Genomic DNA, 25511 nt, shown 5'->3' with positions numbered 1-25511 from the left:
AAGGAAGGAAGGAAGGAAAGAAGGAAGGAAGGAAGGAAGGAAGGAAGGAAGGAAGGAAGGAAGGAAGGAAGGAAGGAAGGAAGGAAGGAGGGAAGAGACACTTACTACAAAGGCATAACAACGCGTGCAGGAAGTTTAAGTGGTGTTGCTTAGGGAAAGTGTTTGAGTGGCTGTGATTCCAACTACCTCAAATTCTGGAACAGAGAAAATACAGAGACAGGGAAAAGCTCAGTGGCTGCAAGGGGTTTGGAGAGTCTGGAGGGCAGAGGGCAGGAAGGGATGAACTTGTGACTCACACGAGCTTTTAGAGCAGTGGAACTTTTCTGTACGGTTTCATGACTATACATAAGTAATTGTGCAGCTGTGGGAGAGCAGCTAGGAAGATGAAGGCCGAACTGGCCTCCCCTGTGAGCCCTCCTCACAAGGGCGGCGTGCAGAGGCGCTGACGTGTCGGGAAAAGGAAAACAGCTGAGATCCCGTCGTTCACCCGGGCAAGTTCCATGGATGGTGGGGGCAGGCAAATCCTGTGGACCTCTAACGCTTGTGCCCGTGTCTGAGTGAATAAAGCCCAGGCGCACCCTTGGGGCTCTTTGTAGAAGGGAGACAAGAGCCCCCGCCCTCCACACTGCCAGCTGTTCTGCGTCTCTGTGTTTCATCTTTGTCTCCCCTTGGTCAGGTACAAGCTCATAGGCTGGCTCCTACACAAAACCTTACCACAAAGTTCGAACTCTAACACAAACTGTGGGTCTTATTTAATAATAGTGTATCAATACCGGCTCATCAATTATAACAAGTGTACCACTGCTTCAAGTTCATAATACAAGAAACTCTCAGGATTAAAGAGGAGGAGTGACCTAAGGAAACTCTCTCCATTGAGGGTGGTGAAGCATAAAAAAAAATTTCTGTATTTTGTTCTCAATTTTTGAAGGTCTAAAAATAAGACTCTTTAAAAGAAAAATAAAAATGGAGAGCCTTTTCATGAATCTTTAAATATAATTAAGTTAATGAGTTGTAAAAAAAAACACTTAGTTTTACAAATATAGCAAAATAGCCCAGATCATTTATGCTACTGTGTTTTGCTTTTTTTTTTTTTTTTTTTTTTTTTTTTTTTTTTTTTTTTTGAGAACACTGGAATTGTAAGCCAAAGCATGAATTCCAAGGGAAGTGTTTTAAGTTTGTCGAATCAAGAGTTGTCAAAGTTAAATTCTTTTAAGTGTTTTGTTATATCCATTTGTGTGCCAAGTCAACACTGAGATTCAGAGACAAAGTATATCTCTGTAGTTTTATGATTTTAACTAGGATTTAATCCATATATTTCACAATAGCCAAAGGAAAGAGAAGTTTGATAAGTAACCAGCTAACCTAAGGATCAATGTTTTCCTTAAGAAATTTATCAGTCAGACAACTGACGGCTGTGTTAGTCAGGTTTCCTTTACTGTGGCAAAATACCTGAGATAATCAAGTTAAAGGTAATCAAGATTTATTCTGGCTTATGGTTTCGAATGTGTAGGTCCATAGTTACTTGGCCACACTACTTTGAGCCTCTTGCAGAGCAGCACATCGAAGCAGGAGTGGACGGTAGACCAAAGCTGCTCACCTCAGAGCAGCACGGAAGCAAAGAGAGTGAGGGGAGAGGCTGAGGTCCCAGTGTCTCTTCAAGTGTACGCCCCAGTAACCTAATTTCCGTCTACTAGAGTCCACCTCCCAAGGTTCTGCCACTCCCCCGTGGCACCACAGGCTGGTGACCAAGCCTTTAATACACAAGCCTTTGAGGACGCGTTAGAGCCAAATTTTAGCAGTGGTTGATCTGCGTTCACTGAAAGGTTAAACCTGGCAGCTCCTCCAACCAATAGCTCCAGGACAAAAGACCTCCTCAGTTGTGAGGAAGTGACCTCGTCAGTGTCATTTTTGCTTCTGACAGTTCTGAGGTTTTAGTCTCAGGTGGTCAACTCTTACTTTTTCCTAATTTTGCTTTTGTCTTTTTCAGACAGGGTCTTGCTACACAGTTCAGATTATCCTTGAGCTCACTTTGTAGCCCAGGCTTATCTCCAACTCCCAATGATCCTCCTGCCTCAGCCTCCCAAGTGCTGGGATTACAGGTGTGCACCACCACACCTGGTTTTTTTCTAATATTAATAAATCATTTGTCACTTATAGATTTAACTGGAGGCTAAAACAGATATAACAGAAACCATACCAAAGTCAGACTATGTTTACAGCTTAGAAAAATAAAATGAACACAGATGATCAACGTAGCAAACAACTTGACTTCATTATAGACAGTGAGGGTACTGTTCATCTGGAAGTGGTAGAGCCAAAGTACATGCACGATGCAGGTTTGTTGACACCAACGTTCTTCGGGTGATATTTCATATAATAAAATGAGCTATAACATGTATTTGAGTTCAGTTTTTGGAATAAAGCCACTAGAGCTGCTGGGCTGTGACTGCTTCCAAATGAAATGCTTTGGATGACACCAAACGGATGACAGTGCCTGCTGATTGCTCCACACGGCACTTCTGAGGGAGGCACAGAAGAACAATGATGAGCGCCTCCTCACTCTGTTAGGAGGTAAGTGAGCAGCACACAGCTCATGTAACCACAGATTCAACCCTTGTAACACTGTGCCTGCACAGGCTGCACGAGAGCACCCAAGTCCTGGTGACGTGTACGTTAGTATAAACTGTTCAGTGAATTCTGCACCTATCCGCGCTGGTGCCTCTCTGACTGGGCTGACTCGTTAGTCTTTGATCCAGAAGAACTAATGCTGCAATATACAATTTGAATACTTGGCTTCTTATCACTTTTATGTTTTCTGTCAATAAGCCAGTGATAATATTCCACAAGTTTATAATTGTTCCATTTAGAATCCTATGTTGTAGTTCATTCATTCTTTCCCTAATAGTGGCCTCCAGCAATTCTAATTTCTCTGTCAGTTCCTTCTGGTAATAGTTTCATAATTTATGTCTGTTAGTTCCCAGAGGCCTCGTCGAAGTTCTGGCGGAGTTATCCAGAAGAAAACGTCCCCAGACTGTTGCTTGAGATGTCTCTGAATGTATTGCGCATCCAAAAATCATCAAGAAACAATCATGCCTGAAACACATGTGGGATACTAAGAAATATGGCAGTGGGAAAGCAGATACTGCATAGGACAAAGGGTTCTGCAAGATAATGAGAAAGCAGTGAAAGAAGGGAAGTTAAGACGATACTGTAGGTTTCTATTATAAGTTCTTTCAGAAACATCAGTATATTAATGTAAGTCAGGATGTTCTTGAGAAAAATAGCAGTAGGCAAAATTCTTTAAACTAACATCATGTAAGAGCAATTTATTATGGATGTTTCTAAAGGATTAGTATTCTTCAGAACAGTCCTTAGAAAATGCAGCACAGACTGAAGTATGAAAGGCAAGATAATGTTTAGGCAGAGTCCTGTGGAAGGTCCGAAAAATAAGTTGTTCTTTCCAATTGGGAAAAAATGGGGAAGATGTCACTGAGGGTGTGGCATTGCAGCTAGTCTCTGAAAGACAAGGGAAATGAGGACAAGCACAGTTCTGATCAAAGAGCCCACAGAGCTAAAAAGTGAGGACGTGAAAGTGGCTGATTTTCCATGAAGACAGAGTAATTTTGACATTCTTTTGTTCTAAGAGACTATGATGAGGATTTATCTACCAATGATAGGAAAAAAGGAAAATGAACAATTTGGCTAGCAAGACCTGGAAGATGAAGGGACTCATATGTAGAAGGTAGAAGTGAAGAGTTATTTTGGGCTTGTTACATTTGTGACAAAGAAGTTCTGGGTTTGGGTCGGGGATGTAGCTCAGCAGCATGGCACCTGCCTGGCAAGCGCGAGGTCCTGAGTTTGATTCCTGGTACCAAAAATAAAAGAAGTTCTGGGTACAATTTTTAAGAGAGGAAAAAAGAGATGACAGGAAAGAAGGGAAAGTCCTAGAGAAGAGGAAGGGCATGAGGGAGACGTGAGGAGGAAGCAGGCGGGCATAATGGGGGAGGTGAAAATGATCAAAGTGCATTAGTGCAGGAAGGGATCTCCCAAAGCAAAATGCATTATCACATAAACTAATGTGCTATAATAAAGTAAAATTTAAAAAAGAAAGTTGGAAATTTGACCCTAGAGATTAGAAGGAATCTCTGATGAAACAATAGACTTAGCATTTCTTCTCTTATGGGCAATATCCAAAATACATGGGCACATATTAAGTAGCTGATTAAAGAAAGAAACTTGGTGACATTAATCATGTCCTCAGAAAGCAAACTAAGTGGTAAAGGAATCAAAATCATGCCCATATTCACAATGGCAAAGATAAGATTTATGATGCTAAAGTACAGAGGCTTCTTAAAGATAAAATGAGTATGTACATCTCCTAACATACAGCACAAATAGATTTAAACAATATAGAAAAATGTAACCCTAACTCTGATTTCTCAGACATCTTTCGTGTTATTTGAAAGAAAGCAGGTCTGGTTGTTGGGATTCATGGTTGTAGTAATCTACATTAACTAATGGGTTGGTTGAATGGAAGAGGATGAAGAAAAACTAGGCAGACCAATGACAAGAGATTTTGTTAGGTTTTCCAGATGCTCACTGACTGTGAAGATATTTGTGTCTGCAGCAGTTACCTATTTCTGTATAACTAATTATCCCTGAGAATTTACTGGTTTAAAACAACAATCCAATAGTGGCTTAGCAGGGTCCTCTACTTCATGGTCTCATAGATGACAATGAACGCATCAACCGGGGCCGCAGCCACAGATAAAGCCTCACTTAGCTGTTGGCAAGAACCCATTTCTGAACATGAAGACCTCAGTCTTTTGCTGGCCACTTGCCAGAGGTCACCCTTTACTCCTCGGTGGGTAATCCTCCTTCTCCATCAGGGGAGCTGGGCAAGAAGAGCCAGTGAGAGACTCTCGGCAAGACAGCCCACAGTCTTTTATCACCTAAGCTCTGAAGTGATGTGTCATTGCTTCTGCCATGTTTCATTTCCTAGAAGACAGGACAACTGGCCCACAGCCAAGGAGAATTATACAAGGACATGATGTGTTTTGTGAATGTCAGTTGATGTTCCATGAATGTCAGTTTAGGGGACAAAATGTCCCTTCAAATTCTCACATGTTCAGAGGCGGGGCTTTTGGAAAGTGGTTGGCTCATAAGGGCTCCACCTTCACCAACAGATGAATGCAGTGGTGGGGTCACAATCTGACCGCGCTGTGGGGTGATGAGGACAGAAGGCGAGGCCTGTAGCAGGGAGTGGGCCACGGGTGTGGGTCCGTCCTCTCTGGCTCTTTCCCTCTCTGCCTGCGTGCTGGCTACCAGGCGGCGCCGCGTAGCCTGTTTCTGCTGCACCCTTTTTGCTGTGTTCTTTCTTCCTCACCACAAGCTTAAGGCCAAGGAAAGTACTGTATCACCGAGCTCATCTCCACCCCTTTCAAAATTTTAAATCCTGAGATAGGGTCTCGCTATGTTCCCCAAGCTGGCTCCACACTTGCAATCTGCCTGCCTCTACTAGAATAGCCGAGACTACAGGAATGTGCCACCCCACCCCTGCCCCCGTTTCTCTAAACAGCTCTTGGGTCCAAATCTTTCTTTAAACTCCAACTCAGCCAGTGAAGTTCAGGCCTTCATCATATCTTGCCTGGAAAATGGCTTCCTTAGTTTTCTTTCCCGGCCCTCTAGCTCCCTTGGTTACTTTATACTGTTGCCAGAGGTATAGCTTTCAAACCTAAATCTGATCATGATAGTCACTGATTAAGCTCTTTCAATTGGATTATGTTACATACACAGAATTTATGCATCTTAATCCATCAGCTATACTTAACTCCACAGCCTCCCTCACCCTAGACTTGCGGTTCTGAGAGCTTCAGTGTTTTGAAGTAGACTGAGTCCTGACTGAGAAGGTGAGCGTTGCCGTATCTCTTCTATTTTCAAGACCAGTCATATGGCAGGCGCTCAGTAAACACTCAGTGAATGGATAAATACACTCAAATAATGTCAAAGGATCCCATCAAGTTAATAAAGCCATCTTAAGCAGTTTGTTGTTTAAAGTATTTCATCGACGTTTCCACCCAAAGAAAGTCAGGCTTTTGGTTACTGAGCTGACTAATAGAGACGTATTTGCAGGCAAGCATGCCTCTGATGCCTCCTAAATCCAACCGTTCTGTGCTGCTTGCGGTGTGCACACTTTGAGGTGTAAACCCTTAGCAGCACATCAGTACTCACGGCCTCTCCATCGACTTTCTTGGCCAGCTGGCTCCCTCCGGGGTCACCCTTCAAACTGGCTATTTGTGCAGCTTAATTTTGTCACCTTGTCAGCGAGGCTTGTTAGCAATTTATGTGTGGCCCAAGCGTCTGGAACTTAAAGGTCACAGAATGTTAATAAAAGACTAAAGGTAATTATCATTTGTCTGCTTTCTTTATGGGCATATATGAGTAACAGGGAGATTGTATTTATAATCATGGAGGAAAGAACACCGTAGTGAGAGCTAGGAAAGGGGTGAAATGGCCAAATAACCATCACGTCTGTATGTTCCTTTACCACTCAAGACAATCAACTAACACTGTCTTAGTGGCATTTGTCTAAGCAACATTTTCCCCTTCTTTGCTGTGATGTAAGAGTTCCGCTGCTCTGCCCCAAACAGACTTTCCTCAGATGACCTCATCTTTCAAAACAATGTACACCTTCTGAAAATAAAAGACCACGTTACAGATCTGCGGATGCAGTTTGGTGGGAGAGCTTTGCTCAGCGTGTTCAAGGCCCTGGGTTTAATCCTGTACAGCTTTAGGTACTACCACAGGACGACCCAAGGAAACACTGCCCTAGATTGCAAGAGTACTCTGAAAACCCAAAGCACTCTTTGGTGGTTTGAGCAGGAAACATCCCGTGAATTGAAAGCTCCAGCATCTTCCCCTCAAATTGTAGCCATCTGGGGGAAACTAAATCAAGGTAACTCACAAGATTTTTTCCCTGAAGATTGACTTCTGTGCCAGTTATTTTGGTTGTCAACTTGACTGGATTGAGAAAGACCTATGAAATTAGTAAATCACACTGCTAGATGCACCTGAGTGCATCTGTGAGGGTACTCCACAGGTGACAGGCATGTGGGACAGCACACTGGGGGGGCACACTGCCCTGAAAGAGGACAGCACCGCCTAGCAGGGTGAGGTCCTGGACAGAGCCAAGGCAGAGGAGGAAACCCACCAGCACACGCTCCCTCTCTCTCTCTGCTTCCTGGCTTCTGTGGGGTGAGCTGTTTTCCCACACGAAGTTCCTTCCTCACCACAGGCCTAAACCCGTGGACTCAGCTGACCATGGACTGAAACATCTGAAACTGTAAGCCAAAACAAACATCTCCTTTACATTGTTAGCTTCACGTGTTGTTTTCATGGGGATCAAAAGCCAACTCAACTTGTTTCAAGACCAGCTGGTCTTAAAGTCATAGTCCAGAAATTTTAAATTGTGGCCTGGTGAGGCCAGCATGGCTCTCTTTCCCTGTGCCATGCTGAATGTGAAAGTTTACTGTATCAAGTTTGGGAGACCGCTTCAAACAGTGCCTGGTACCTGACAAGCATGCGATACCATGTATTCTTTCCCAGAGGTGATTGCTGTGTTGATTCACCTCCAGTCCCCGTCTGTACTTGTCTATCACAGAAGGTGTAGACAGCAGAGAAGGCCATGTGGTGCCAGCACCCTGGCTTCTGATTAGTCCTCCCAAATCTGACTTCTCTTGAGTTGTCATCATAAAAGACCAGGAAATGATGCATGATAGCCAGGTGTCTTATAAATGACACAAGAGGAAGCTTAAAATTAAAAAACATCAATCACATACTCAAGCATTGAACTAGAGTCAATAAAACCCCTCAATTTGTCTAATCTTTTTTAAGATTGCAAACACTTCTACTAACCAGTTAGAATGCTGCTTTAGATGTCGATTCTTGATACTACCTTTAAAGGGCAGTAAAGTGTTAACTCTCTCGCAGTCAGATTGTTCTGAGTCAGTTTGTGGTAAGAGGAAGGAATGACCCGTAGAAGGCTATGGGGCTGTTCTATAATCAGTCCTTCCCCGACTCAGCTATTTTCATTTCACTTCTCAGGCCAAGGATTAGTGATAAAAATTTGCAAGTAAAAGGCAGTCTAAGAGCCAGGCAAGGTGGCGCACGTCTATAATCCCAGCACTCAAGAGGCTAAGGTGGGAGGATCACTGAGAGTTCAAGGCCAGCCTGGGCTGCAAAGTGAGTTCAAGACCAGCTTGAACTGCATAGTAAGACGCTGTCTCAAAAAGACAAAACAAAAAAAAAAAGGCAGTCTATTTTTAAAATTATATTCACTTTCAATTCTCTTATAAAATTTGATTTTGGGGGATTTTTATTTTGTAAATACATTCACTTCATTTAAGTTACAAGATGTACTTCTGTATAATTTATTTATTTAATAAGTACTTCTCCGTCCCAGGCATTCTGATAGAGATAGGTTGTAGCTATAAATTTTAGTATAACATGATATAATATTTTTCATTTCTATTTTATGATCTCCCTAGCATGATTTCTAAATAATTGAAGTTTACTTCAAATTAAAGTGAAGGTAAAATATAAACTCTGGTACATGAATTTATAATGAGACCAAATTCTAAGGAAATTGAATTTCTCTCTTATAATTAGTCTATTCTTTGCCCTTTAAAACCAGGAAACAGAGCTCTTTAAATTTCAGGTTTGCTGAAATTATACTTTAGAAAGTCCATACTCAGAGATTTTCTCAGAATATAATTTGGAAAGCACATTTGCCCCAGTGGTAATCCAGGAGCAGCCTGAAACTGGGTAACCTGAGAAATCTTAACAGAGGGACTGTGAAACGCATAGGGAAAATAAGTAAGAAATAAGAAAAAGGCGTTCAAGGAAGCTGCCCTCAGGGGTGAGCAGGAGAAAGGCTGGTGCCTATGGGGGAGGAGAGAAGATACCGTAGTTTCTGTGTTGCTTTTACACTCCAGGAATTTCACAAGTTCACGGATTGTAGCCTTTCAAAATTTAATTGAGGGCCAGACGTAGTGGCACATGCCTGTAATCCCAGCACTCGGGAGGCTGAGGCAGGAGGATCGTTGCGAGTTCGAGGCCGGCATGGGCTACAAAGTGAGCTCAAGGCCAGCCTGAACTGCGTAGTGAGACCCTGTCTCAAAAAAAAAAAAAAAAAAAGAAAATTAATTGAGAAAATTAATACAATAATTGTTTCTAAGCTCTTCCACTCTGTTTTTTTTTCTAGCTTGCTTTCACTCTAAATAAATTATAATTCACAAATAAGATAATTCTCCTAAAATTTTAAGTTAAAATAGAAAATATTTTGCTTACTCTACCTATATCATTGTGCTTATGCTTTGCTTTTTACAAGATCAAGAGAGAAAATTGCCAAAATAACACAAAGTAACAGAGGCAGTGTTTGAAATATAATTTAGAGGAAAGGAAACAAAAATGTGTAAGGGGAAAGATGCTCATTATTTCTTCTGGTGTAAGCTTTCCGTGACATTGCCTAAATATCGTATGCTGCATAAGTGAACGAATGAGCCAGGCAGCACAACGCCCAACTGTGTGGAGCCAAAGATGTTTCTATCCCAGCAGTGAGTGGTCCTGAGCCCTCTCCTGTCAACCGTCCCCGCCGCCACTGTATACAATGTAAGCTGTTTGTACGTCTCATTTTCTGACCAAACTAAATCCTCGAGAGCAAGTATCGTACTCTATTAAAAGCATACAGTAGGAATTGAGTTCATATTTTTAAAGTATTGAAGCTGAGATTACAATAATTATCAACAGTTTAGTACAGGAAATACTTGGTCCCAGGATGTTTCTGTATCTATTTCATCATTAGTAAACATGGGTAGTGTCTCCTATATGTTGCTTTCATCCTCTTCAATTAATTCCCTTAAAATGTCTGGGTCCTCAGTTTACGCTATCTACAACACAGTTCAAGATACATTACAGAAGCCAGGCGGGGTGGTGCACGCCTATAATCCCAGCACTCGGGAAGCTGAGGCAGGAGGATCCTTGTGAGATCAAAACCAGCCTGGGCTACAAAGTGCGCTCAAGGCCAGCCTGAACTGTATAGCGAGACCCTGTCTCAAAAAGACAGACCAAAAAAAAAAAAAAAAAAAAAACTAAAAAATGCAAGATACATTTACAGAAGCTATTGTCAAGGTCACAATATCTGAGTTTGCAGACCAAAAGTTCTCACCATCCACAAAGCAAAAGATATGAAAGAGACCATAATCTGATTTGCCCTGCCTTTCTGTCTCTTACTGTCATTTCAAAAATAGGAAATAAAAATTTTGCATCCAGATAAACAACATAGAATAATCAAGTTTATTGCATACTTCCTATTAATGCTAAATCCAAGAAGAAAATGTATTGCAGTCTAAAGACTGCTGCAAAACTTACGATCCAAGAGTCTTTACTCAATGTAGTTGCCATCTATGTACACAATCAATATTTAAACCTGAAATATCTAAATAATGTTACATTTCATCATGATCTCCATTATGATTATCTAATCTCTAAATTTCTATTGCCACCTAAAGTAGTTGTAGTTTATGCAATTCTCAAATGAATTTCAAGGGTCTAGGCAGTACATCTACCACTAATAGTGCATTAAATATCACTAATATTCATGCACAGTGAAAACAGACCATACTCATGATAGTCAGGAAGCACCTGAGATGGAAAGGTAGATTCTTAGCCAGTCTTCCTGTTTTTATTAGAATAAAGAAGAAATAACTAGAATACGGACTTTGAAAGTGACACTGTGGCCTGGGGTTGCAGCTCAGTGGCAGACCACTTTCCTAGTTTGAGGGCCTGGGTTCATCCTCAGCATCAAAATTAATTAATTCACTGACTAGTTTTTTACAGGGAAGAAAGAAGGAAAAGGAAAAGTCTAATGTTATAAAGGCAAAGTAGCTTGGAAAACAGGCTGAAAGAGCTGTTAGGTTACGTTACACTCTGTTCTCCTGCATCTTCCTCCACCTATTTCCTTTCTAGTTTACAACATCACCGTGATAATTTAACTTTTTTCCTGGGCATTGATTTGGAAAAAAAATCTCTACAACTCCAACCTCTAATCTTCTTTAATGCTTAGTCCACATATTTTTAATGTTTATAAGATAAACAGTGAACCAAAAATTTAAGAAAGAACTAAGTTGGTTCATATGAATAGAACTACTAATTTGTGTTGAGATTTGCATTAAAATTTTCACAAAAATATCTGATCGCATATATTTTATTATGACAGGAAGAATTTCAAGTTTTCCCTGAAACATTATCAAAATACCCGATTCGTGAGTGGTAGTTTCACCTTTTTTTTTTTTTAAACCATACATTCTGTGTTCAACAACACTCTCAGCAAAATAATTTAAATTCGGGTTTTTGGAGTCTTTTATTTATTTATTTAGTTTTTCTGTGTTTTGTTTTTGTAGTAATACTGAGGATTGAACTAGGGTCTTTATACTGAGACACATCCTCAGCCTTCATTTTATTCTGAGATAAGTTCTCAATAAGTCCTTAGATTACTTGGGTCCGCCAGCCTCAGCCTCACAGAGTGCTAGGATAATAGGTGTACGCCACTACGCCTGGTTTAATTAGCTTCTTTCATGACAGGCAAGCCAAGTTTCTCATGATTGATCATGACCAAAATTATGTATTAGATTATATTTATTCTTGTTACCTAAGAAAATATAGTATTTTTCAGAGGCCAGCTGACTGGATGTGCTTCTAAACCAACATGGCCTAGTCCTCTGCCTATTTTAGGTTAGCAGGTAAGAAATGAAGGAACCGGGTGATAAGCTCGCCTCCGATTTCTCCATCTTTGTCCACTCTTCTTATCACACAGGTCAAACCAGCGCTAGTACTTGTTCAATTATTGCTTTTTGAATGAAGGTATCAACTAAAGTAAATCTGTAATTCCTGCGTGTAGATGTCAAAGGTAGTGATTACATTTTAGGTTATACCCCAAGAAATAAATTAATATGAGTGCAAGAGAAAAATAAATTAGCATGAAATAATAACAGCAGCAACTTAAAAATAACAAAACTCTATGACTAAAGATGGAAGAGAAAAATAACTGATGACAAATATCAATATACTATGAGAAAATAGTGACTTTTTAAATGATATTTAAAAACTTAAGCTAGGCATGGCACATGCCTATAATCTCAGCTACACCGGAGACTAAGGCAGGAGGATCTTAAGTTTGGGGCCAGTTTGGGCAATTTAGTAATATCCTGTCTCAAAATAAAATAACAATCCCGGGAAAGTAGCTCGTCACTTAACACAAATTCAATTCCTAGTGCCACAAAAAAAAAAAAAGAAAATTAAATTTAAAAACTTAAAAGAACAAAAACCTAGGAGAGTGCTCAGCAGTAGAACACATGCTCAGTATGTATGAACTGTGGGTTTGATCTCCAACCCCACAAAGCAAAGGAAGGAAGGAAAGAAAAAGAATAAAAAGAACACTTACCCTTTACTTTTATCACACGTATTTTATCATACTGTAATAGCACCTTCTAAAAGTGTGGTTCTAAAATTTACGATTGTAAGACTTTGTCCGACAAAAGTTGACCTTTTATTTGGAAATTGGATGAACACCTAAGTGTCTGTCACAACAGTTCAGGGATGTGACTAATACGTGCAAAAAGTACACGCATTACTCAGCGGTAGAGGAAGGAAAAAGATCTAAAACTTTGAAATGAAGTCGTGTTGGTTAAAGGCCTCACGGGTTTAAACTCCTATCAAGAAGCTATATCAAGCTTTGCAGATGACTTTCGGATTAAACCTGATTAAAATTTAAGCTCGCTTTCTGTGGCACCTTCTCAGCCTGCACCCCTGCTTCCGCTGCCCCAGGTGTCTCCCCTTACCTACCAGCTCCCGACACTGGCAGCCTTTATAGCCTCCACCCGCCCTCTCAGCCTTGGGGACGCTGTCTTGAAAAGACAGCAAAGGGGCTCGTCATGTTTCCCTTCCCTCAAGGACCTGTCTGGTACCACCTTTGTCCAAAACCTGAAAATAAGTGTCCAATTTCATGGATATTTATGGCAAATGACAAGTCAGATTCTCCCTCAATGGCTAGAAGTAGAAGTCTGCCATCCTTATAGTTCACATCCTAGCCCACCTTGAATAATCTTGAAGATAGGTAAGATATAAATAAGAAATTAACAAAGTGAAACAATATAGAGACAGAAGTGGCAATGGATCTCATTATTGGGTAAGTAGCTCAAAATCACACCATGCTCTTTCATTGGCCATCAGGGTCCTTATCTCCCTAAGAGTTCCCAGGTTACCCATTGTATACCTCATCAGTGACCAGTTGGTCTCTGGGGCAGTTTCTTGACAACACCAGCCACACTATTGTACATGCAGTGAGCGTGTACTTGGGGACGCAAACGTGTGAAGTTGGACTACATACCTTTTATATCCCTTCTGCTGGTAATAATCCTGTGAAATATTTTATATCAATTTAAATAAAATATAACCGTTGCTATAATGGGGGGTCTCAAATGAACTTCCAAGTCCCATAGGCTTGGTTACCAGCCTGTGCGGCTTACTGGCAGGGGATGGATGGAGCCTTTAGGTGCTGGAGCCTAGTGGAAGAAAGTTAGGTCACTGATTGAATGCTCTCAAGAGTACTGTGAGACTCTCCCCTACTTCTCTCTTTCCTCCTGGCCATGAGCTTAGTGTCTTTCCAAAGCTCCCATCATTGTGTGCTGCATTGCCACAGGTGCAGAAGCAGCAACAAGGTCAACTAACCAGGACCGAAACCTCCAAAACCATGAGCCAAAATAAACTTCTCTTCTTGTCACATTGATTATCTCATATCAATAATGGGAAATTGACAGAACCATATCTCCTAAAACGCTCCATAAAATACCTTGTACTCTAGTTCCAAAAATATGATTTCTGAATTACCACATCCCTAATTCTTACTACCAAGCGTATAATTTGGGAAGATTACCAAACTATATACTTTCTTCTAAATATTCCTGCTCTGAATGCAATTATAATCATAATAGCAGATTTGTACCCATGACAGCACTTTCAGGATGTTCAAAGATTTAGAGATTAGAATTCTAATGTAGCTTGCAAGTTTTCCTACACACTGTAAAACTTTCAAGTGATATTATAATCAACCTTGCAGGGTTTGAAGTAGTCTATGATTCAAGGATGTTTTGAATTGAGCACTTTTGCTATGATAAGTATTTTTAAATTTTGGATCAAGGGACTCTTTCATTTTCTGCAAATGAAAAATTTTATTTAACTTTTGAGTTCAGCATAGAGTTAAGCAGAGCACTCTTGCTGTGATCATGGTGGTGGACATAACTGTAGTTCTTCTATTGGGCATTCACTATATACATTCTCTCTCCCTTTCTGGACACAAAGGAAAAACATACTTTCTATTCACCTCCCACCTATGTGGGCAAATGAAAGTTCTGAGGAAGTGGGGAAGAGAAGAAGGTCAAAGGACCAAAACTAATATAAGATATGTGCACTTACCAATTCCACAAAATGAACATAAGTATGTATTGCAAGCACACACTAATAAAAAGAATGTTCTGTCCAATGATCCACTAAAAACATAAACTTATATATATCCAGTCCAGGTCATCACACCAAGGAGCAGGTACATAGTTCGCTGAGCTCTCTGATCCCTTGCTGTGCTGGTCACAGAAAAACCTTCACAGGGGAGTGGGGATGCCACAGTATCAAAAAACTGTGAAAAATGTATTGTCTTAGCCACACCAGAAAAACAGAACAGACTGTATGTGTGTAAGAAATCACAGCTTTTGCTGTGTTAAGTCACCAAGATTTGGGGGTTGCTTGTACCAAAGCCTGACCAACTTTATCTTCACCGACAAAAAATATCAGTAGCAAAGTCTGAGTGCTGTTCTCACAAATGTCTCCGGTAGAAGCAGCAAAGGCTTACCAGTCCGCAAGCTGGAAACTGTCAAGCAGTGGCTACTATTTGGCAAAAACAAGATAACCTTAAAGGCAGATTAGATACCTAATGACGTGTGACTCCAGAGAAGGTTGGGATGCAGAATTTTAGAAGTGCACATTAAATTCTTTTGACCAGAAAGAGTTTCAAAAGAAACTGCCAGTTTTCAAGCAGAAAGGAAGAGAAATAGGGAGACTTTAGAAATTTGGATTCTTGCAGTGTTGAAAGAGCTTCTTTATCCAAATTAGAAGACAAAATTGAGAAAAAAATTTAAGCTTCAAAAGCCCATTAAAATGTAGGCTTGGAGAGAGGATAAAATTAAAATCATGCCTTCCCACCTAGTGTTAAAATCACAATGGATTAAGAAGCCTCCATGAACAGAACAAAGCAAGGGTACAGCACCCATGGAATTCTGTAAATTCTGTGCAATAGTTCAAAGGGAGAAAGGGCTCTTGCACAACCCTCCCGCTGAGGCCAGATTAGCTCAAGATGCCTCCTGGAGTTGGAAGTAAAAGGGATGGTGGAGAGAAAGCAGTGAATCAGCCCCTCCAGAACCTGTAGTTGTGGTGCTCGTGACTCAGTCTAACGGGACCAAGCAGACTGAAGTCTGTTGGTTTCAGAGAGGGTTGTACGGCTCAGCGAAACTTGCGAAATCTTCAGGGGAGTGTTCTAGGGGTCTCACTGCACAGGGAAGGAAAGAAAGAAGGACTCAGAAGAGGAGAAATTGGGTAGAGTACAGCTAAAAGTCCTGGATATTGCATATAGAATAAACATAAGAAAATTTAAAAACATAGAAACAACCCAGCTGGGAATATTAAAGCTTGCAGAGTAACACGGAGGTGAATTTCCTCAGTTTTCTTTTTCCATTGTGTTTTTGAGGGGTAGGTCCAGGCCTGGGGATCAAACATGGAACCTTCTGCGTGCTAAGCAAGCTCTCTGCCACCGAGCCATACCCCAGCTCCCGGGTTTGCCTTTCACCTCGCATATCCCAGATTTGAAGCCAAAGACAGAGGCAACCTGGAAGCAGGCACGGGGCAAACAACAAATCAAAGGTTGTCTCCCACACCCCTGCCTGCTGGTAATGCAAATCCTCAGCAGAGTTTCCAGAGACCAACGGGGAGGCCTCCTAGCCACTCATGGTAATGCGTATCTTTGCCTCTAGACGTCATGTTCTCAAGGTAGAAGCCTTTGAGAGAAGAATCCACCTTCATTCGTCACAGCCTTGAAAACTGGAATACCGAGTCAGTATAGCTGAGGTTTCTCTCACGACCTGCGCTTTCTAATGATCAACTCTTCAGTTGTGAAACCAACTTTAATGGTTATGAGTCCGTCTCATCATTTCAAACTGTCTTGGTTGCCATCCAATTTCTTATATGTATCAAAATGCATGCGGAAGAGTTCTAGATTGCAAAAGAGAATAGGAGAAGGTCTTCGTCTGAGGGCAGCGTCCCCTCGCCCTGTGGCACCCACTGTGGGCCACGTGCATACGTGCGGGCCCCGCCGCACTCTCGGTGCACAGCTCAAAAGACTTGCATCGTCATGCCCTTCTGTTCTTCAGAATTCCAGTCTAGAAACCTGAGCGCAGTCACCCACTGTTCAAGGTTAAAAACAGTAGATAATGACAGAAAATATTAAAAAGTTAAATAATATTTTTTCTGGACTAAAGCCCAAGTATAGATTAAGAGGAATTAGAACCTCATACTCTAACCTAGAAAACAGTTAGACCTCATGGTCAGGTTCTCCCTCTGGGATGAAAGGCAGAAATCAGTCTTCCCAGAACCATCCCACCACCACTCCCGAAGAACATCAGTGTGGCCCAGTCTCTGGACCAGGGGGGAGGAGCCAGGGCTTGAGGTGGACTCCAGGAGGGTTAACTGTAAATCTGGGGGGTGCTCACTAGAATGAAGCACTCTTATCTTATTCCTTGGTTTAATATCTTCTGAGAAAGTGACCTTTTAATCAGCCTTTGTCCCTACGTCAGTAGGGAGATAGGAGAACCAAGGGAAATGGCAGGGAAGAGAAGAGGTCTCAGGGGCAGCTGTGGCACCACACACTGGCACAGTCAGTAATTCCATGGGTACCGCGAAAAAGAACTAGATTTTATCTACTTTTGATGTCTGGTATGACTGTCATGAAGGAACCCCAGAGTAAGAAGCTTTAAGTTCCCTGAAGGAGCAGAACATGGAAAGGGAGGACACTGGAAAAAGTACACCCAGATAAAAGAAATGGGCCACTAAAGGTACCTGCCATGTCTCAGAAGAATGCACAGGTACTGTCCACAAGAAGCCAGTGCTTGGTCTTCTGCTACTAGAGGGCCCCCGTGGCCAGGTAGAATACCCAGAAAGTCAGGCAATCCCAAGCAAGGGACATCAACCCTAGCAAGTAAATATGAGATATTTGACCCTCTCTTCCTTCTTTTTATCTGCTTCACCATTTCAGATAGGGACACCAAGAAAAGGGGAGGGAGAAAAGCAACTCACAGGTCCCCTTCTGAAGAAAGAAAAGGGGGAAAAAGGGTTAAAGAGTGCGTTAGCATTCTGTCACTGTGACCGAAGAAAAACAACTTAACAGAGCAAAGTTTCAGAACGTTGAGTCCATGGTCAGCTACTCCTTTGCTTTTAGAGCTGTAACGAGACAGAAATGCCACAGTGAAGGATGTCAGGGGGCAAAGCTGCTCACCTCACGGCAGCCCGGAGACAGGGATGGAAAGAGCCGGAGAAGAGCTCAGGTGCAAACTCTACTCTTGAAAGCCACAGTCTGAGGCCCTGGCTCATCTAATCATCCCCACCTCCTCCTAAACCCGTTCAGCTAATGAATTTAACAGTGGATCCATTCACTCAATGAAGTTAGAGCTCTTGTGATTCAGTCATGTCCCAAAAGGCCATCAGCTGTCAATCAAGTCTTCAGCACACTCTTGGAGGACATTTTGGATTCCAACAGTGAAAAAGAACTCCCACCTGCTCTACCCTAAATTCTCAAATCACAGATCCTACCGATAGATTGGAAGAGGAGTCCTTGTGTTAGACATGAGAGGAAAGACCAGCTGTACCGTCAAGAACTCAAAAGTGACCATAAGAAAGTCTATCCAAAATATTATTCAGGAGAAATAAAGCATAGCTTAGTACCAGAGAAATAGAAAACTGCTTTCTGTTTGCATCCCACTGAGTGCAGAATGTTCAGTAACCCCGTAACATTCACAAGCACAGTAAGCTTCTCATTTTAGAGTTTGAGTGATGTGTTGTTGAGGAGTATATCACTTCTATTGTTCTCTGTATTTGTCTACTTAGTTTTGAGTCTTTTGAGTGAATGTTCATTTTAGCCTTTGGTTTGACAGTTTCAAAATTGAAAACATAAGAGCACATCTAAATGAAATGCACATTTGGAGAACAAATTCTGTAGATTTGCAAAAATAATGTGTTAGCCTGATGATAGCTTTTTCTTCCCCTGCCTTTCAGTTTTTTAGGTAATCATGTATTTTCTCCCTGTTTGGAGGCTCAAAGTGTGAGATCGACATGTCAGCAGGGTGTGTTCTTCTGAGCCCCTCCCCTTGGCTTGCAGATGGCCTCCTCCCTCTGCTTTGTCACGTGGCCATCCCTTGGCCTGTGTTGTCTGTGTCCTCATCGCCTGATGTAAGGACGGCTGTTGTGCAGGATGAGGGCCCACCAGCATGACCTCATTTGTTGTTAGTTACTTCTTTAAATGCCCCATCTCCAATACCATTGTCATCCCATTCTAAGGCACCGATGACAACACATGGATAGAGGAACTCAGTTCACTCATCGCATACATCAAAGAAAGGGTCCAGAAATCTCTCCAAGGCTCTTCAGTGTCTACTGTGATAAGTGCATAAAATAGAGGGTGGGGGGAAAGGAAAGAAAATCACATATTCAAATATAAATCTTAATAGGACAAAATGAGTGTTATGGTGTGGGGGATATTTTTGCAAGGGGAGAACAATATAATACAGGTCACATATTTTATAAGATTATTTATAATAATCACCCAAAGAATGATATGCAAGAGAGTGCAGGAAATCTGTCCACACATTAAGACCAAGGAAACTAGCTAAGGGCCTGGATCCCATGATAATGTCCTGCATGAGTCCAGCTGAAGACCTAGAGCTCATAACAATGCCTCCTATAAGTCCAACTGGAGGCCCAGAGCCCATAACAATATCTCATGCAGTCCTGTTTCACGGATCTGTGCTATGAATGCCCAAAGGTCAGGGATGGAATCTAGAAAGTCTGTGCCAGCGGGATGAAGGATCTGTGTCAGCAGGCTGAGGGATATGCACTGGAGCCAGGAAGCAATGCTCAGAAGAACCAGAGCTCCCCCGAAAGGTACCACAGCCATCCTCAGCAACAGTGAGGTCCCGAGCTCTTTCAATGATCAAGATGGCCGAGTTCCCATCAGGGAAGCTAATGCAGCAAGCTTCTCTAGAGACCGGCAGTGCATCATCTTTCCCACCAGAGCCAGGAAGCAATGTGCAAAGTGAGGACCAGAGCCCCCCCAAAATGAACCAAAGCCATTCTCAGTGCCAACAAGGTCCCAAGCTCCTTGGAGGATGAAAACATCCAAGTTCATCAGGAAAGCCAGCATGACGAGCTCCTCCAAAATGACCAACAGCTTCTTACAGATTCTACCAGCTCCCAACAGCCTGCTTCTTCTTCTCCAGGTCTGCCTCTTACGCTGCTGGCAAGAGTCCCCAGGTGGGCCTCCCACACCCAGCACCACGCTGACTCAGTTCAGCTGGGCATCATAAAGTGACCACCAGGTATCAATCCGCTACAGCAAGGAGCTCAGATTTGGTGCTTACTCTCTTCTGTCACGTCTCTTAGCAACTTTGAGACCAGCAACAGCAGGTACCAGCTCTGCCAGGCCTCACCAACCTGACTCCAGCTTAGGAGCAGGGAAGGAAAAGGCCTCCCTGGTTAGAACTGTGTAGTTTTTCTTTCTGACCCTTTGCCTAAAGCCAAGAACAGATCATTTGAAGCTCCGAGTACTTTGTCATGTCTGGAACATGGCCACAGTATAGCATGGACTGACATCACAAATTGTAACAGATTTTGAGAGGACACTTTACTGTATTAGTCAATGCTTCCAAGAGTTTGCAGGGCTGAGACAAGTCTCCTCAGATTCCACATGCTCTGAGTTGGATTTAATGTGAGACTGTTATGGTTTGTGTCTGCATATCCTTCAAATCCTCATGTAGTCACGGGGCAGGCTTCTAGATTTTTTTATTGATCTATGGTCCAATGCTGGGACTATGGGTGTGAGTGCTACACCTGCCCTGGGGCGGGTAGTTTGCATATGATATAAGGGAGGGAAAGAGCCTTGTTCTCTGCCACTCCTCCCTTTTTGCTCTTGCTGCTTTTGCTGTTCCGCCACCATGAACTATTGCCCTCTGCCTTGGAGCCAGCCAAGTATGGACTGAAACCTCCACAAACTGTAAGCTAAATAAACCTTTCCTTCCTTCATCTTGGGCATCAGATATTTTGTCCCAGCAATGAGAGAAAAGTAACCAAGACAGAGACACAGAAGTCTACAAGATTAGCCTATTAGCCTACAATGGCCACCCACAGAGTCAAACGTAGTGTGTGAAAGACCTATCTGCACACTAGAAATCTGAAGGATCCAGTTGAGTGCCTGGAGCTTACTGCAGTGTCCACATGAGAAGGCTGAAGGATCTGCCATGAAAGATTGAGGGGACGTTGTCGGGATGTTGAACAGTCAGCACTAGGAGCTAAAGAGCCTGCACCAGCAGGCCAAATCACTGGTCCTGGAAACTGAGAATCTGCGCAGAGAGCCAGGAGTCCATGTCCTAGGAGAAGGAGAAGGTGAAGGCGAAGACCATTGCTCCTCCAGAGAGAACAGCAGTCATCCCTGTTAATGGCAAGGACCAGATCTCCTCCAAGAGAACAGCTGAAGCTCCACCGAGGAAAATCAGCTGCAACAAGGCTCGTTCAAGGAAAACCAGCTGAAACCCTTCCCGCTTGTTCTCCTTTTATAATGCTCTGACAACAGCCCTCGAAGTGAGTCCTCCACGCCCAGAACCGTGCTGACTCAATTCAGCTGGGTGTTTCCCACTCAAGTTGACAATCAGTTCATCACACTCTACTGAATCTCAAAAGTCACTTGTGGAAATGACTTGTGGTTATCAATATATCAAACTATAGGTACAAGGAATCAGTACATTGAAATGAAAAAAAATGAGTCATTATCTTTTTCTCATGGTTTAAATTTTGTCATCTACAATTTAATTTTTGTCATCTACAATTCACTCTTTGAAAAAAACCTGGTTTCTCCTTTTGGTCAGTGAATATTTAGTAACATTCTTTAGCTGTGGTAGAAGAATAATATGGTTGTGGGAGAAGGGCCTCAGTACCCTCATCCTTAAATTGGGCATATGAGAGCTATGGATCTCCTTATTACAGAGTTATGTGTGTTAAATACAGCCACTTCTAGTACATAGCAATACAGTATTTTTTATTCTACATAGATGTATATGTACAAAACATTCATGTACTCAAACGTGACTAAACAAATAGAAAAAAGAAGGCTCAGTGTTGGAGCTCAATGCATTAGTCAGCTTTCAGTCACTGTAACAAAATAGCCAAGGCAATAAATTTAAAAAGAGGAAAGGCTCCTTCGGGCTCAGAGTTTTGGAAGTGTCAGTCCACAGTCAGAGGGCCCATTGCTCACAGCCTTTTACAAGGCAGCACATCATAGTGGGTGATGGGAATGTGTAGCAGAGAAAGACCTCATCTCATGGTCAGAAGTAAAAGAGAGAAAGAAGAAGCTACAGTCTCAGTGTCCATTTCAAGGGCATGGTCCCCACAACAGGAAGACCTCCCACTCGGCCCCACCTCTGTGACATTCCACTGCGTCCCTATAGCTCCACTGCTTGGGATCAGGTCTCTAACACACGGACCAACTCAGCCAAACTAGAGCTTTTGTTCGTCCATTCACTCAGCTATCACTGCCAGAGCCTGGAGGAATTCAGAGACTGTGACAGGTGGGACTGGAAAAGACTGTCAGAGCCGTGAGAAAGGAACATGAGAGGACAAGGACCCTCCAGAGTAAGCAGAGAAGGTGTTATGTGCATAGAGAGTGAAGGTGCAAAGCTGGAGACATACGGACGTCAGGTGGTTAGGAAGAATTTGGCCTGAGCAGAAGGTAAGAGTCCCAGCGAGAGGGGCAGATGATGAGACCAGACAAACCAAGGCGAGTGTGGACAGCTGCACTTGGGCCGGATCCACTAGTCAGGGAAGAGTCATCCGGCCAAATGAAGGCATTCGTAGTTTACAGAAGCAATTCTTTAGACCTATGTTTGAGACTGAGTTCAGAGGTCACACTAGAGGCAAACTCCACTGGGGAAAAATAGCGGATACACAGAATAAGGGATCCAGCTTCCAGTATTGGTTTGCACACTAACCAGTTGCCTAAAATTGGTTGTTTCTAACATCCTCATAGATATTAGAGGAGCCGGGGTACAGATCAGTGCCACAGCACCTGTCTGGCAAGTGCAAGGTTGTGAGTTCGATTCCTGGTACCCCCCAAATAAATAAATAAATAAATATTAGAGGAGATCAGACAATTTACAAAATATTGTCATGCATTTTTTTCTTTCAGTTTAAAAAGTTTCCACTTTTAATTAATATAATTATATGTACTTATGAAATGCAATGTGATATTTTTTCTTTTTCAAGATAGGGTCTTGCTATGTAGTTCAGACTGGCCTTGAACTCACTATGTAGCCCAGACTGACCTTGAACTCATAGAGATCCTCCTGCCTCAGCCTCCTGAATGCTGGAGTTACAGAGGTGCTCCACTATGCCCAATTATGAAATGCAGTGTGATGTTTACAAACATATATACAATGTTGTCTTGGTTACTTTTTTCTCATTGCTGAAACAAAATACCTGAAGCCCAAAATGTAGGAAGGAAAGGTTGATTTAGTTCAGAGTCTATGGAGGTTTCAGTCCATACTTGGCTGGCTCCAAGGCAGAGTGGCACATGGCAGGGGGCAACAGTTCATGGCAGTGGAAAACAGCAAAAGCAGCAAGAGCAAAAAGGGGGAGCAGCGGCAAGCAGCGTTTTTCCCTCCCTTACACTGTACACAAACTACCCACCACAGGGGCAGGTGTAGCACTTACACCCATAATCCCAACATTGGACCGTGCATGGATCAAGCAAAAATGTAGAAGCCTGCCCCATGACTGCATCAGGATTTGGGGGGACATGCAGACACAAACCATAACAAATATGTACCAATGAAAATTGAGTAATTACCATATTCATGTCACCTCAAATATTTAGCCTTTTGAACATTCAAAGTCTTATTTTTTTGAAATGTGAAATACATTATCATTAAAGATATTCACCTATTATGGAGTAGAACTTATTTCTGCAGTCTGTAACTTTGAGAGCATTTTTTTTTTTGGTACCAGGAATCGAACTCAGGACCTTGCATTTGCCAGGCAGGCTCTTGTGCTGCTGAGCTATATCCCCAGCCCAGTCTGTAACTTTGTACCCACTGCCCCTCCCCACCCTTCCTATATTCCCTCAGCTCTTCCCACATTCTTCATCTCCATTCTACTTTCCACTTCTATGAGATCAACATTTTTAGTGTTTTTAAATATTGTTACAAAGCATAACATTATATTTTTACTGGCAAATTGGTTTTTAGAGAAGCATGTTCTTGGTGGTTCAGTGCACATCACTGATTCCTTTTATATCATGTTTATGCCAAAAGTTGAAAAGACATAAAGTCGTTAGCATGAGGACTAATTTTAGTGATGAAGCCTGTGTTCATATATTCCACCTGGACTTTTTTCCTGAGTGATTTACCCAAGAGTGATGCAAGTAGCACGTGCAAACCTAATTTGCAAAATTGTATAAATTTCTCATGGAGTCTCTGATTACATGAATTCCTCTTATATTGACTACAATAAATTGTAGGGCAATAGTTATCAAGAATGTGGTAGCTAGCCAGGAGTGGTGACACATGCCTGTGATCCCAGCACTCAGGAGGCTGAGCTAAGTGGTTCGCTGCCTCTCCTGAAGCCTAAAGTGATAACCACTTGGTCACAGTTTGTAAAACCAAAGGAAAGCCAGAATAAACCCTCTGGTTTCTCTTGCCTTTAGTTCCTTGCTTTTAGTTGATTTCAAAACTCATTTTGGAGATCATACAACTAAGAAATATATTATTAGTCTCCCACTAGCTTTGCCCTATGGCACTTCCAAAATGTGTACCATGTTGACAGTGATTGATTACCTAGGTTAATTTGCAGGGACTTTAAGGTCACCTTGGTTGAAGCCACTGACTCTTTCCTTGGGTCTGCGCAGTGTAAAACAGGTGACCTTTTGCCATCAAGGATTTAAAACTCCATCCTCAGCTCATGCTAATGCTACCATTTTATGACCAAGCATCCTATGAAGGTCCATGAAGACTGCTCACACAAATCACACCACTGATCACTTCACCTGCACTCACAGTTCCCCACAGCTTGGACACCCTGCTTCTTCACTTCATGAATGTCCCTAAACCCCACCCTCAGGAAGTGGGTTAGAGACTTGCACTCCTTTTTCCACCACTCTGCTTCCTTGTGAATAGCCCTGTTCTCTTCTGTGAAACTCACTGCTTCTGTCATTGGTGTACTGCAAGCAGGAAAACAGGCCTGGCTCAGTAATGACTCCAGAACTATAAACCAACAACTCATTCCTTTCTATAAGTTAACTATCTCTGGTATTTTGTCATAGTTATGGAAAGCTGACCGAAACAGGTCCCAAGCCGTCCTCATTCCAATCTTCATCACTGGTACCTGTTGAATTTCTCCCTCTAGGTATCGCAACAGGTGTGTTCATCTTCTGCCCCATAAATGTGCTCTTCTTTCTCTGTTCTTAAGGAAACCACAGTTTTAATAATCAATGCTTCCTTCACGCTTCACCTCCCTGTCAGAATCTAATCAGTTATCAAAACATGCTGATCTTCTCAAATTCCAGTTTTTTGCCTGTTTTGGGGCCTGGTCTATTATTTTTTTTTTTAAAGAGGGTTTTGCAAAGTTGCTAATTGCCCAAGCTGACCTCAAAGTCAAAGTCATAATCTTCCTGCCTCAGCTTCCTGAGAGCCAGGATTACAAGAGTGTGTAGCTGTGTCCAGTTTGCAAAAATGTCATTATCCTTCTCCCCACCATCAGTCTTCCACTGCTTGTTTGCTTCGCAGAATACCAGCGTCATGAGGGTGACACCCAGCCCTTCCCCGTGGCTTTCTTCTACTCACCTTCCCTGGTGCACCATCAGCTATGACATTAAGGGGTTTAACCTGCAGCTACTGCCTCGGCGAAACTCAACCCGTAACTCTGGCTACTTTACTGCTTCTACCCTCTCTCCTCAGCCTTCCACACCAACGAAAGGTTTATAGTTTTCTTTACAAATCATTCTGCTTTCACCCCAGTCACTTCTATAAGAAATATTTGTCAACCGTCTACTCTACTCAACTCTATGGTTGAAGATCCAGTGCTGAATTAATTGTCTACGC

General features: G+C 42.3%; 1 protein-coding gene across 1 annotated transcript in view; it reads right to left on the bottom strand.

The window, feature by feature from the left end:
* Window positions 1–25210, bottom strand: part of LOC102004352 (tomoregulin-1-like) — a 28061-nt gene extending 2851 nt beyond the window's left edge. Inside the window, 3 exon segments of the mRNA XM_013520017.1 lie at window positions 4716–4783; window positions 5125–5250; window positions 25058–25210. Of these exon segments, the coding sequence (XP_013375471.1) occupies window positions 4716–4783; window positions 5125–5250; window positions 25058–25210 (347 nt within the window).
* Window positions 25211–25511: the final 301 nt, after the last annotated feature.

Source organism: Chinchilla lanigera, unplaced genomic scaffold, assembly GCF_000276665.1.
Source record: "Chinchilla lanigera isolate Chin_1 unplaced genomic scaffold, ChiLan1.0 scaffold00053, whole genome shotgun sequence".
NCBI classification, from domain to species: domain Eukaryota; kingdom Metazoa; phylum Chordata; class Mammalia; order Rodentia; family Chinchillidae; genus Chinchilla; species Chinchilla lanigera.
Note: the sequence above shows the minus strand (reverse complement) of the source record. Positions and strands in the feature narration are given on the sequence as shown.